General features: G+C 43.8%; 1 protein-coding gene across 4 annotated transcripts in view; it reads left to right on the top strand.

The window, feature by feature from the left end:
• Nucleotides 1–5,145, top strand: part of SMYD3 (SET and MYND domain containing 3) — a 634,857-nt gene extending 629,712 nt beyond the window's left edge. For 3 of the 4 annotated variants that reach the window (XM_074947070.1, XM_074947068.1, XM_074947069.1), the window contains exon 8: nucleotides 4,371–5,138. In XM_074947070.1, coding sequence (XP_074803171.1) covers nucleotides 4,371–4,463 — 93 coding nt within the window. In that variant the 3' untranslated portion in view covers nucleotides 4,464–5,138. Of the gene's footprint in view, nucleotides 1–4,370 lie in introns of all 4 variants that reach the window. The other variant, XM_074947067.1, reaches the window with a different exon arrangement.
• Nucleotides 5,146–14,246: the final 9,101 nt, after the last annotated feature.

The following is a 14,246-nucleotide window of genomic DNA, read 5'->3' as shown; positions in this document are numbered from 1 at the left end:
CGTTTGCCAGCAAATAGCTGTAGCTGAGCTGCAGATTGGCTTTGAGGAGCCAGGAATGGTTCTAATAAATTGGCAATAATGGAAGTGCACTAGTGAGCTATCAGGAGAAAAGATACCTGAAGGAGCAGCACTGTCATATTAGGGCAACGGCAGAAGTGTGTGCCTAGAGCACATGGGAAACCTCTGTCAAGGAGAGAGGTAGGATTGACTTCTAGGGCACTGGTTGACCAAAGCATTAAAAACTGATTTAAATAGTAATCACCTATCACAGTTCAGGAAGGTAATTCCTCACCATTCAAAGCCTGCGCACAGCTGGACTTTGGGCAACTAAGTGGAGCAGGGGGCTGGAATTCATCTTCCATCCCATGGCTGTTCCATAGGGCTGCAGCACCGTTCCTTCTCGGCTTTTACTCTATCCTTGGGGCTTGGATAATGGCCACTGCCCCATCATTCCATGGTTTTGTGACACTTGAGGCCAGATGGCATGTGGCCTTTAACTGGCTGCACAAGGCAGGTTGGGACAGTGAATGGCTGGGCAAAGTTCAGTTTTTGCATTTACCTGAGCACAGGAACTACTTGCTTCTGGGACCTGTTGGGGCAGTTATCACCCCTTAAAAGGCCTGGAAGAAGGACTAGGGTCTCACCCAGCTCACTTACCCTGGAGGACAGAGCACACAGCATCCCACTAACAGGTGGAACTACGTGGTTCGCTTCCCTGTGAACCATGGATCTCTTCCTGAGGAGGTGCAGCTCTGTGAGCAGACGCTCAGTGTGTAACTGGTCCTGTCCCCGGCATCCTAGCCATGCCATTCTATTCAATGCAGAGTCCCCGCTGCCTGGATGTTTTGCTCATGAGTCCCCTGTTACAGCACTAACCTGTCCCTCCACTCTAGTGTGCCCATCACTATAAATGAGCGGGATCAGTTTCTTCACTATAACCCCAGTAGCTGAGGTAGTGGCATGATGTTTATAAACATGCAAATAAGAAAATTTTTATACACACTGTGGTGACACATTATCCAGATGCTGAGCTGTGTCCTTTCCTAGCATAACCCAGCATCATTATTACCCTTTGGTAAGTGGAAAAGAAAGCGGGGTAAACCCTCTCACCCCAGTTGCCATGCAACACCTGAGAAATCCCCCTTTATATAAACAGATTTTTGTTTTAGACCCTGCTTCCATTCTGTGTTAGTAACAGTAGCTGTGATTATTGTAAAATGAGGCTGAATCTAAAGGCTTTTTTTCTTCCTTTGCCCTGTGTAACAAGCATTTGTTTTAATCAAGAGACACAGGCGAAACAAAAATAATTTCTCCAGTACACTGGCCTTCACATTGTACCACATCAGTGCAATGCAGTTTGCTTTCTTCTTTCATCATGATGGAGTGATGCGTCAATACATTTGCATATGGATACATGCATCTTTGATGTTCAGCACCTCGTCCTATCCCAGTGAAAATCAGACACAAATGAATGTGCTGTGCTTTCATTTGCATTCACAGAGGCACATTCATAGCAATCGTCTAATGGGTTTTTATATTCTTGAGGGAGAAACTGTGTGGCTGATGACACCATGCCCTGTGTTGCAGCGGTTCGATTACTGTAGTTCTTCATAATTAGATTTATTCCTTAAACTGAGAGGGAGACCACAAGATCCAGCCTCACCTCTGTTACTTACTGTGGGAAGTCTGAAAAGCTTAAGAGAACAGGTTAGTGTTCCGAAAGCAAAAACTGCATTTGCCTTTCTGAGCTTCAGCTTGGTAGAAAGTGTTTTACACTGCGTGAAAATCACCCCAGGATAGCAGGTCTGCACAAGGCCCTCAGCACCACTTAAGCCCTCCAGTGGCTCCAGGATTAGGGTTTAAGATGTCATTGATAAACTTGCCATTGATTTTAATGGAACCAGGATAGGACCCTTAATGCAGGGTTTAATTGGAGCCCTCTGCAATAAGGTGATGTTCACCCTGGAAAGAGAAAATGAGAGAGACCAGATGCAATATTTGCCATCGTAACGGTAAGGTGTCTGGGAGGGAAGAGAAGTGTTATATTCATTAGTGGTGACCAGAGCTGGGCGAATCACTGATTTTTTTAGTTTGCTGGCAGTTTCAAATCAAGGGGGAAGAAAGGTGGTTTGGGTTGAACCAAAACGCCGAACAAAAAGTTGCAAATTGAAAACGTCCATTTTGGATTAAATGAAACGGGTCGTTTGACCCAAAATGTTTTGTTTCTGGGCATTTTTAAAGGGCTCAATTCATAAAATGGCCAGGAGATGCTGCCTATGTTGTAATGTTTAGCCCCATCGTTAGGAACTCAGCAGGGGAATGGGAGATATAGGTTCGAATCTCCACGCTGGAGCAGGGATTGGAACCTAGGTTTCGCTCTTTCCAGGTGGGTACCCTAACCGCCCCACTCTAGAGACCATCGTGCTTGTTCCCAATGACTGCTCCGGTATGTTATACAAAGAGGAGCCGTTTCATCCCACCAGATTATGTATATTATTTCAATTCCAAATAAGGTTCATAGAATCGTAGAATATCAGGGTTGAAAGGGACCTCAGGAGGTCATCTAATCCAACCCCCTGCTCAAAGCAGGACCAATCCCCAACTAAATCATCCCAGCCAGGGCTTTGTCAAGCCTGACCTTAAAAACCTCTAAGGAAGGAGATTCCACCACCTCCCTAGGTAACGCATTCCAGTGCTTCACCACCCTCCTAGTGAAAAAGTTTTCCTAATATCCAACCTAAACCTCCCCCACTGCAACTTGAGACCATTACTCCTTGTTCTGTCATCTGCTACCACTGAGAACAGTCTAGATCCATCCTCTTTGGAACCCCCTTTCAGGTAGTTGAAAGCAGCTATCAAATCCCCCCTCATTCTTCTCTTCCGCAGACTAAACAATCCCAGTTCCCTCAGCCTCTCCTCATAAGTCATGTGTTCCAGTCCCCTAATCATTTTTGTTGCCCTCTGCTGGACGTTTTCCAATTTTTCCACATCCTTCTTGTAGTGTGGAGCCCAAAAGTGGACACAGTATTCCAGATGAGACCTCACCAATATTGAATAGAGGCGAACGATCACATCCCTCGATTTACTGGCAATGCTCCTACTTATACATCCCAAAATGCCATTGGTCTTCTTGGCAACAAGGGCACACTGTTGACTCATATCCAGCTTCTTGTCCACTGTAACCCGTAGGTCCTTTTCTGCAGGACTGCTGCCTAGCCATTCGGTTCCTAGTCTGTAGCGATGCATGGGATTCTTCCGTCCTAAGTGCAGGACTCTGCACTTGTCCTTGTTGAACCTCATCAGATTTCTTTTGGCCAAATCCTCTAATTTGTCTAGGTCCCTCTGTATCCTATCCCTACTCTCCAGCATATCTACCTCTCCTCCCAGTTTAGTGTCATCTGCAAACTTGCTGAGAGTGCAATCCACGCCATCCTCCAGATCATTAATGAAGATATTGAACAAAACTGGCCCCAGGACTGGCCCTTGGGGCACTCCACTTGATACCAGATGCCAACTAGACATGGAGCCATTGATCACTACCCGTTGAGCCCGACAATCTAGCCAGCTTTCTATCCACCTTATAGTCCATTCATCCAGCCTGTACTTCTCTAACTTGCTGGCAAGAATACTGTGGGTTTCCGAACACTGTTTAAGAAAAGATTCTTCCCCAACAGCAGAATGATTGAAATCTGGTCTCTCAGACTTGAGAACCAGAGCAGGAATCTATCAGAAGCAGTATGAATGAATCGGGAAATGTCTTATGAGATGTAATGGCCTTGGTGTGACTTAAGATGGGGGCATTTCAGGAATTTCTAAGGCAGGGAATCACCAGCACAATAGAAAGGGAGCAGCAGAGTAGGTGGCATTGGCAAGTCCACATGTAGACTGTGTTCCCTAGAACAGTGACTCTCAACCTTTCCAGACGACTGTACCAATTTCAGGAGCCTGATTTGTCTTGCGTACTCCCAAGTTTCACCTCACTTAAAAACTATTTGCTTACAAAATCAGACATAAAAATAAAAAAGTGTCACAGCTTGTTATTAATGAAAAATTGCTTACTTTCTCATTTTTACAATATAATTATAAATCAATTGGAATATGAATATTGTACTCACATTTCAATGTATAGTTTATAGAGTGGTATAAACAAGTCGTTGTCTGTATAAAATTTCAGTTTGCACTGACTTCACTAGTGCTTTTTATCTAGCTTGTCATAAAACTAGGCCAATATCTAGATGAGTTGATGTACTCCCTGGAAGACCTCTGCATGCCCCAGGTTGAAAATCACTGCCCTAAAGTAAAGCTGCAGATGTGAACTTGAAGGTAAGAAATGGTGAACTAACCTGTCCCTTTTCCTCTCTCTTCTCAAGGCTTATAACATTATGAAAGTAACACATGGAGCAGATCACAGCCTGGTGCAAGACCTGATGAAACTTAAGGAACAGTGTGAAGCTGGCATGTGAGCACAGTGAGGATGATCTCAGACTGGAAAACTAACATTCAGGGGAGAAGGAAAGCAAATCTTTTTTGTATTGACATTCTATGACCTGAGCCAAAGCCCTCTGAATTCATTGGAATGACTCCCATTGAGTTTGGTAGGCTTTGGATCAGGCCCTATTTCCTTTGCTAAAATGTTTAATGCTTATTAGCTTTGCTGTTCTACGGTGTAATTTTCCTCACTGAATTCAAATGTGGAGAAATACAGGCCATTTTGAGAGAGAGTCTACTCTCTGGGAAGCAAATAAGTCTTAGCAATTGATGTTCAAGTTACACGTTGGTAATAAAAAACATACCTGTATACCGAATGCTGCTGTGCACAAATCAGCATCTTCTTTGGCTGTTTATGAGGGGTTTAAATGGTTCCTCTCTATGTTTATTTTTTAATAAATGGGCTTGAAATAAAAGCCCAGGTTCAAATGGCTCTGGACATAGGAAGAGTTTGAAATCTAAAGTCAGACCCAGCCAGTACTTGTCTCACCATTCTGTTGGTTTCCTTCTCACACTCTAAACTGAGTTCTTCTTTCCAGGCTGCTCTTTATGTGTAGAATGGCCTCTGAATCCCAGCTTGCCAAATCACCACCGTCCTCCGTGCTTATTCAAATCCCTCCTTAAGCCTGTTTTTTTTCTGCCATGCCCACGATTTGTGAATTCATAATAAAAGAGTAAATATGTAGTTACAGATCCTCATCTGTTGTAAATCCATGTAGCACCATTTAAGTCAATGGCTAATTGACTATGCAAGTTTATACCAGCTGAGAATCTGGCCTCAGATACATAATCAACAGATATATAAAAAACATAAATTATTCCCTCCTCTTGATTTCCCAGCATATCCTGTCTCTGAAGGCCTGATTCAAAGCCCATGGAAGTCAATGGAAAGTCTCCTGATGAGCGGAGTGAGTTTACCTTCTAGATTGTAAGCTCTTCAAGGCAGTACCTCTCTTTAGTTTGTGTCTTGAACGGGGCCCAGCACATGTATAGCACTTCCCGATAATATAACAATATCTATATTTTACAAATGTCTCCTGTCTTTATAATGGACTAAACTGAAGCATTGGATCAGAACATGGCTACATTTAAAAATGTTTGAAATTCTGGTCTGAATTTTGCCCCCATCTCTGTTTTCTTTAAGGGACATCATTATGGTTGTGGGGTTCCTCAGTTCCAACTGCTTTAAAAATGACCTCAGAGACCTCTCCAGATCAGTGATCCTTTTGCCTTCTGCTCTAGGTCCACATACACAGCTTTTAAGGGCTGTGCATGAAACTCCTTCAAGATCTGTGGCTGTGATACATGGTCAGTTACAGACCAAGGCAGAGCAAGAAGACTGTGGATTATCAATTTGCTGCCAGGCCAATTTATATATGGCCAGGGAAAGTGAGGAGCACTGATCAAAATCACTGATAGTGCAGGAGCCATGCATTTTCAATGTGGGAAGGGAAGGAAGGAAAGGACCAATGTAATCCCACTCCTAGCAGCAGCCAGTAGGGAGGCAGGTGAGGGAGAGAAAGGCCCTTTCCCTTTCAACAGCCAGTAGTGGCTGGGATCAGGGGAGTCAGGAAAACAGAAGAGACCACTCCCTGCCAGCAGAGAACCAAGCAAAGGAAAACCTTTCCCTCCTTTCCATGTAAAAGAGAGGGACGTGGAAAAGAGCTGAGGAGACGCTCTTCTCTGTGCCTTATAAAGTTACTGCAACCCCTCATTCTCCTAGATTGGAATTAATTGGGCACACCTGATCTGAGCTGAGAGTGACTTTGCAAAAATCTCTCTGACTCTCTATGCAGGGTTCCAGCACCAGACATCAGATTGATCCAACAGACAAGCCCTGCATTCTCACACAGGGTCCCAGATTCTGAATATAAGACACTTTGTTGGGTCATCACAATGTTTTGGTATGGTGTGTGACAGGATCAGGCCAAATGGCTACAGGAGAGTGATAGAAGGCAGATATATTAGCCCCAGGTTAAGTAGGTCCCTTTTCCCTGGGTAAGATAACAGGGAAGGTTCCAGAACAATCAGGAACTTTCTGGAAACAATTAAGGCAGACAGGCTGATTAGAACACATGCAGCCAATCAAGAAGCTGCTAGAATCAATTAAGACAGGCAGGCTAATCAGGCACCTGGCTTTAAAAAGGAGCTCACTTCAGTTTGTGGTGTGCCTGCGAGGAGCTGGGAGCAAGAGGCGCAAGAAGCTGAGAGCGAGAAGGTGTATGACTGGAAGACTGAGAAGTACAAGCATTATCGGACATCAGGAGGAAGGTCCTGTGGTAAGAATAAAGAAGGTGTTGGGAGGAGGCCATGGGGAAGTATTCCAGGGAGTTGTAGTTGTCACACAGCTGTTACAGGAGCCACTGTAGACAGCTGCAATCCACAGGGCCCTGGGCTGGAACCCAGAGTAGAGGGTGGGCCCGGGTTCCCCCCATCCCTCCCACTCCCTACCTGATACCGGAGGAGTTGACCTGGACTGTGGGTTCCACCAGAGGGGAAGGTCTCTGGTTTGTTTCCTGATCCACTAGGTGGATCAGCAGAGACTGCGGGGATTGTTCTTCTTCCTTTTCCGTATGCTGGCCAGTGGTGAGCTAACTGAGTGATCGGCAGATTTGAGCCATGAAAGTGGCCAAACTGAGGGCTGCCGTGAACCTCTGAGGCGAGCAAATCCGCCAATAAATGCAGGACCCACTGAGGCAGAGGAGGAACTTTGTCACAGGTGGCTCTTTACAAAGTCATTCTATGATGAAGTGGCTTTTCTTAAAGGTTGAGCTGTACTGCCTTAGACCATAACTTCCAATTCAGACCTTGTGTGAGGTCAATGCAGTTACATTATGGAGAAAACTTCACCCACTATCTCCATTTTTCTCTCACCAGTTGTATGTTCTTGTCCATGGGTGGGGTTAAGAACAGATACAGCTTCCTGGATTTCAGTGGAGTTGCACCTACTTACACTAAGCCTGAATTGGAACTTTTTGATGCAGAGGCTAATAGGTTTCAGCTCATGTTTCTGTTAGATATATTAGCTACTTGAGGACCTCTTGTGTTAACTGTTAACAATGTATTTAATTTCTAGAATAAACTGAGAAGTTTAACATCAAGGTAATTAAATACATCCAATGCGTACATAGTAGCTCTCTTCTTTTTTCTTTCAGACCAAGGGTAAACATTTTCAAAAGCACCTAAGTCCCATTTTCAAAAGTGATTTAGGCACTTAGTCCACATTCCATTGTTTTTCATTGACATTTAGGCTTCTAAATGCCCATGTCACTTTTGAAAATGGGACTTAGGAGCCCAAGTCATTAAGGTGCTTTAGAAAATGTTACCTTAGGTCTTTTCTGTAAGTCTGTCCTATCTAACGTTATGGGTCAAATCTGTCCTGTGCAAAGATCTGCTCAGCATGCAGAACAGTTTCTCAGGCTGATTCTCAAGCTGTCCTTGCCCAGATGTAAATTAGAGCAGACGGGGGCTACTCTAACTTACGAGAGCTGGCTATGGTCCCTAAAGGAGCATATGCCAGCTGTAAACTGGCAGAGTGGAGATGTATTATGCCCTGCCTTAATACATCATTTCCTTCCCTGCAACACCTCCTAGGCTGGGGGTTGGCAACTCTACCAGCTTTATACCAGCTGAGAATTCACAGCCTGGCAGGTGCAACAAGATTCTGTCCCCTTTGCACAACTCAGGCAGGACAAAGGGACCAGAGAGTCTGGCCCTATACATTTTGCTTTTCCGATGAATCACTAATTGTAAGCATACTTCAATACACTTATTTCACATTTCTTTAAGCTGCAACTACGCTCCTTCCCTCCGCCCACCCAAAATTATCTGCTGGTATGGTTTCACGTCAGTGTGCGGAAAGTCATTTAGGACATAAGGATGGTGCTGAATTAAGAGATCATTTCACATAGTGCTCACTGGGGGGAGAAGAGCATTTCTTGGAGAGCACGCGTTCTGTTTTCCCCAAGCTCGTCAGCAAGTCAGCTGTTATTGCCAGTGCTGCTGACTTTAATTTTTAACACAGAAACAAATATTAACAAAGCCAAATATTTACGAGGAGCATTTAAACCGAAATAATTTCAAGGCTTTGAAAACATCACTTAAGGTGTGTCATTCCTCACTAATAATTTATTGTGGCTACTGTAGATGTGACTGTCATTTAATTAATCTATAGTCATAAAGTCAGGTTTTTCACACCAGTAACCTGGCACCATTAATTACTATGAGATGAGAACACATTTAAAGCGAACATGAACACTCTGGGCATAATTTATAGGCATGGCACATGACTGCCAACGTTGGGAAAGTTCGCCTGTCAAGATGTTTGAATTTGTTCCAAAGTATGAAGCATCCACTTGCCCGGCAGTAATATTCAAAATGCAGAGCATTTCTGGAGTGCAAAGCAGGACACGAGGCCACAGGCCAAGTTGCTTCAGCCTCCCAAGAAGTGCAATAATCCCCACAGAAATTCATAGCTTCGTGGGGTTTTATTACTATGATGAACAGGAAATTATATGGGAGAAAGGTCAGCCCCAGGCATTTATGGGGATTAGTGACAGAGCAAGGGCATCACTGACAGCCAATCAGAAAAGTCCAGATGTACCCGGAGTTCAAGACCTATTTCATGGTTGTAAAAGGACATTGCCATGTTAAAAAGCACAGGGTGTTATATAAAAATGAGCCTTATCTGTGTTGCTAACACTTTATACGTGTAAAACTGAAAGGCTTGTGAGAATCTTAGGGGTGAGCCGGCTATGTCTTATATAGAATGTGCTGGGTGAGTGCATTCCAGCTGTGATGCATTCACACTCATGTGCATTCTGCATATGCACCAACACTCCCCATCTGTGTTCCAAGCCACTCCCATGCACCCTGGGACCACAGCCAGGCACGTGGGCATGTTTGATATTGTGGAATGGCATGGACTGGGGAGAGACCGCATTAGGCTGAATCTTTCACAGCAAAATGGCTAAGGAATAGGCTAAAAAAGTATTATGCTTACTGTGGAGCAGGCATGAAGGCATACGCTCCAGCACATGTGGGCCTAAACTAGAGCCCACTGAAAGCAATGGGAAGATGCCCATTGACTTTAATAGGTTTTGAATCAGGCCCTAGGATCAGGATGACATCAATACTCCTATAGAGTCTATGCTCCATGCATTGTTCCACCCACACTTCCTTAGTGCAGGAATGTAGTCAGTGCTTTTCATTCCTTATTGTTTGTATAATGCTTACATGTCTCTCAGGTTGGACAATGAAAATAGCCCAGTTTTATGTATTTTATAGTCAGTTGCTGAGCAATTTCACTTTGAAGTTCACATGCACAGCACTAGAGTTACCAGCAAAGCAAGGCAAGGCATGTTGTTGCTGTTGTTTTTCTTTCACAGTTTCAATTCCAACCTATTTTCTTCAAACATATTTTCTGGCATATGAGTTTTCAGAGAGCTTGGAAAATTAGAAGGTGCAGTAACTTAAGTGAGCTAAAAAGATGCTGGCCAACAATTGAAATTTCAAATCAAGATAACTTTTAAAATCATTTGTAACTCAAAAACAGTTTGCATTTCCTTCAGTCTGTGGTGAACCTGCTAAACAGGGGGACTACAACTCCCATCAGCCCCCTCCCCACCGTATTTCCCTTTCCCCAGGTTAGGTAGGAGGAAGGACCGTCCTCTACCCAGGAAGTGACTGGGCAGTCTTGGGAAGGAGCAGGTGCATGTCTACCCAGGAGCTGCAGGAAGCTGGAAGCAGAGAGGAATCCCCAGGAACTATCTGCAGAGTCCTGCATGGCACAGGCCGTGACTGTCAGACGTCCCACCTAGGTGCAGGTTTGTGTTGGGGCTTCTGGGGCAGGGAGCCAGTGCAGAGGGATCCCAATGAGAGACACTGGCTAAGCGTGGCCTGGAAACCTGGAAACTCCTTGACTGACTAGAGACTGGACTGCAGAAGGTGCTCTAGGGATTAGGCTTGAAGAGCCCTTACTCAGTTGAACAGCCTCAGGGGCCCAAACAAGAACCGCTATTGCACACTTTGAACTCTAACCGTTGAAGCCACAGTATCTAGGCTGTTTGCAACCGTTTACTTTTCTGCCAGGCCTAGTAAAAGACCCTTTTCCATAGCTATGTGTGTGGTTACTGGGACTCAGCAGGGCTAGTGAGGCCTATGAGGCCCAGCTGCTGGAAGCACCGACAGTGCTTGCCTCTGAGTTGCGATACAGCTGGTACCTTAGGCCTTTGGTGTACGCCAGCCTGAGCAGCTGTAATAATCACACATCTCTGTAGAAACCACTTTCTTTGACTTCAGAGTAAATGTGGCAATTTTCTGGCTAAGTCAATTTTCCAAGCCAAAGCTATTGGGGGATAGAGGGCTTCATGAAGGAAGCAGATTGAAGTGTGGAGAGCCTGCTTCCTTACTTTAATACCTAAGGTACTTCAGAATCTTTTCAAAAACCATGAAAATATTTCTAGTCACTTTAAGGTTTAAAACTAAATGTAGGGTTAAATCTTGACGTGGCAGCATTCCTTAAGTTAGTGCTTGAGCGGTGATATTGGAGAGCAGTTAAGGGAGTACAAAGTCACTGGAACTGATTTTTTGGAAGGTTGCATAGCACCAGCACATAGGAAAAAAATATGGGTGTGTTACTGCTTTGCCAAAGTGATCAACTGCAATTGAGGGAAATTTCTAACGGTCAGAAGATGATTTATACTTTAAAATGTGTTGCTTTTTAAAGTCCAGTGCAGTGCATTTGATCCGGGTCCTCAGTTGGGTCAGCTCTGCTGATGGAGCAGTGTTATTCTTATTTTAAAAAATAGCTTGAGAGACCCAAATGGAGCACCACAACTCTGAGCAATTGATACTGGAATTTAAATGTGATGCCTGATGTTGTCTGCAGCTTGGGCACTTGTACAGTATTTAATGATTGTGAATTGGTTTTTGCTAAACCAATCTTATGCTCAAATAAATTGGTTAGTCTCTAAGGTGCCACAAGTACTCCTTTTCTTTTTGTGAATACAGACTAACACGGCTGTTACTCTGAAACCTGTTCTATGATGGATGTTTTTAAAAAAGCCAACTTCATTTAAACATGTTGATGCTTTTATACATTGCTTAGTTGTAAAGCCATTCACAAAATACAAAGGGTATTTCCCTCTGCAATTTATTTGGATGAGTTTCTCATCGGTGGAACGTTCTGAATGAGCACAGTCCAGTTTTTATGGAAGTTGTGCCCAATAAGAGGATTTATACTGGATTCCAAAATAATTTTCCCCCTGTACATGGGAAGGAAGAGGTGGCCTTCTGGTTAAGGCATAGAATGTGGAATTCTGGGGCAAATCACTTGGGGTTAGATTGTGAATGGCCCCAGATGCATGCACAACGGGGCCCAGAAGGTAGTTCTAGTCACTGCTGATTCTTGGGAACGCTTCCCTTCATTGCCAAAGAAGGGAAAAAATAAAGGAACAAGATTTGGCTATAGATATGTTTAGAACCTATATGTAATCTAAAAACTTATTGATCTTGAGAGCTCAGAGAACTGTTTGCAGGAAATTAATGTACCTATTGAATGTAGCCAGTTTTTCCAATGAAAAACATCTCTGAAGAGATGACAATTTCCACAAATGTTTTAATTGTTTGCATTTGCATATTTTGTGCTAACATGTGGCATCCTATTGGCTGGACACAGACTGCAATGTCAGGTTTCAGAGTAGCAGCCGTGTTAGTCTGTATTCGCAAAAAGAAAAGGAGTACTTGTGGCACCTTAGAGACTAACAAATTTATTTGAGCATAAGCTTTCATGAGCTACAGCTCACTTCATTGGATGCATTCAGTGGAAAATACAGTGGGGAGATTTATATACACAGAGAACATGAAACAATGGGTGTTACCATACACACTGTAAGGAGAGTGATCACTTAAGATGAGCTAATACCAGCAGGAGAGCTGGGGGCGGGGGAAGAAAACCTTTTGTAGTGATAATCAAGGCCATTTCCAGCGGTTGACAGGAACGTCTGAGGAACAGTGGTGGGGCGGGGGGGGTGTGTGAATAAACATGGGGAAATAGTTTTACTTTGTGTAATGACCCATCCACTCCCAGTCTCTATTCAAGCCTAAGTTAACTGTATCCAGTTTGCAAATTAATTCCAATTCAGCAGTCTCGTTGGAGTCTGTTTTTGAAGTTTTTTTGTTGAAGTATTGCCACTTTTAGGTCTGTAATCGCGTGACCAGAGAGATTGAAGTGTGCTCCAACTGGTTTTTGAATGTTATAATTCTTGACGTCTGATTTTTGTCCATTTATTGCAATGTGTATCGCTTTGAAAACTCAGTAGTCACAATTTGATATTCAGGGTGCTTTGACTGGACACACATAAAAGATGGAATGTTTGTGTTTCGTGGCTGGGTGAGCATAATGCTTAGACAGCAGACTTCGAGTGAAAACCTTCAATTAGAAATGTGAAATTCACTCCCCATTACTACTCCACAAAATCCACCATCAGGAGTTCAGGAATTTTCACTGACAGTAAGGTAGAGATCTTAGACCTCAGAGTGCTTTACAAAGGAGAGTATCATTACCCTTGACTTTAGAGATCATGAAAATGAGGCACAAAGAGATGAACTGGCTTACTCAACTGCTCACCCAGTATCATACTGTGATTAGAACCCAGCTCTCTGAACTACCAGTCCAGTGCCTTGTTCATTGGACCACAAAAAGGCCCAGAGCATCTGGACTGGCATCAGCAGCATGCTGGCCAATGCACTCTGGGAATATAAGACCATCTGAATTAGTTACACAAGCATGATTAGGAAGACTTGTCACTGAGCAAAATAACTATTAGAAACTGGTCATAGGAAGGCACAAGGCTTCTGGGAAGGGCAAAACCGTGGCTGGCTGCCATGGTAATTTACCAAGTACCAAATGTTGCATATGGATGTAAACCATGTACAGAGTCTGATTACAAAATGAATTGAAAGCTGTAATTATATACAGGGGCCTAAGCTATATCCTAGTCAACACACATTCACTGGCTGTGGGATGAGTGAGATCACTTCATAGGTGTTTTTGCAGCTCTAATTAGAAGCATTATGTGATTTTTTTTATTTTATTTTTTTTATAATTGTCTGCACCACTAAATTCTGGTTCCTGTGGATCAGAGTTGAGACACATTAATGGCGCACTGTATAGATTCCTGAGCTGCCCTGGCCTATGCTGTGCCTGCTCTGTGGATAGAGGGCTTCATTCTCTATGGATGTCATTTCAACAAACCCCACAGATCACAACTAAACGCCCAACACTCAGGCTGTAGCCAAGCCCAGCGGTGCTCAGGTCATTTGGCTCACTCTGAGCCCACACTAGACCAAGCCATTCCGCTCTTGTGTCTCATTGGGGAGGCAAAATTGCAACTCCTTTGCCTTTGATGGGATGCTGAAGCCTCACGCTTGACTCATCCTCCTCTGACATTCAGGTTCCTTCACTAAGGTGCCTGAATGAGGAATACCTTGGTTTAATAGGCTATACCTGCAGTTCAGACGGTCTTGTGAGAGCAAATACACAGGAAGTTAAGAAAAGAATATTGGTCAAACAAAATGATACTAAGCTTGTCACCGCAAAAAGCACCACTCAGCAGGCCCCATGCCCCACTGACGGGATGTGGGTTAAGCCAGAGGAACTCCTTTCCTAGCAGAAAGGCCTTTTGCCAGTATCAAGTCTCAGACGTGCACTTGGGCACCACATCATTTCAGGCCAAACCCAGGTTAATCATGTTTGA

This window comes from Natator depressus, chromosome 3, assembly GCF_965152275.1.
Source record: "Natator depressus isolate rNatDep1 chromosome 3, rNatDep2.hap1, whole genome shotgun sequence".
Classification (NCBI taxonomy): domain Eukaryota; kingdom Metazoa; phylum Chordata; order Testudines; family Cheloniidae; genus Natator; species Natator depressus.
Note: the sequence above shows the minus strand (reverse complement) of the source record. Positions and strands in the feature narration are given on the sequence as shown.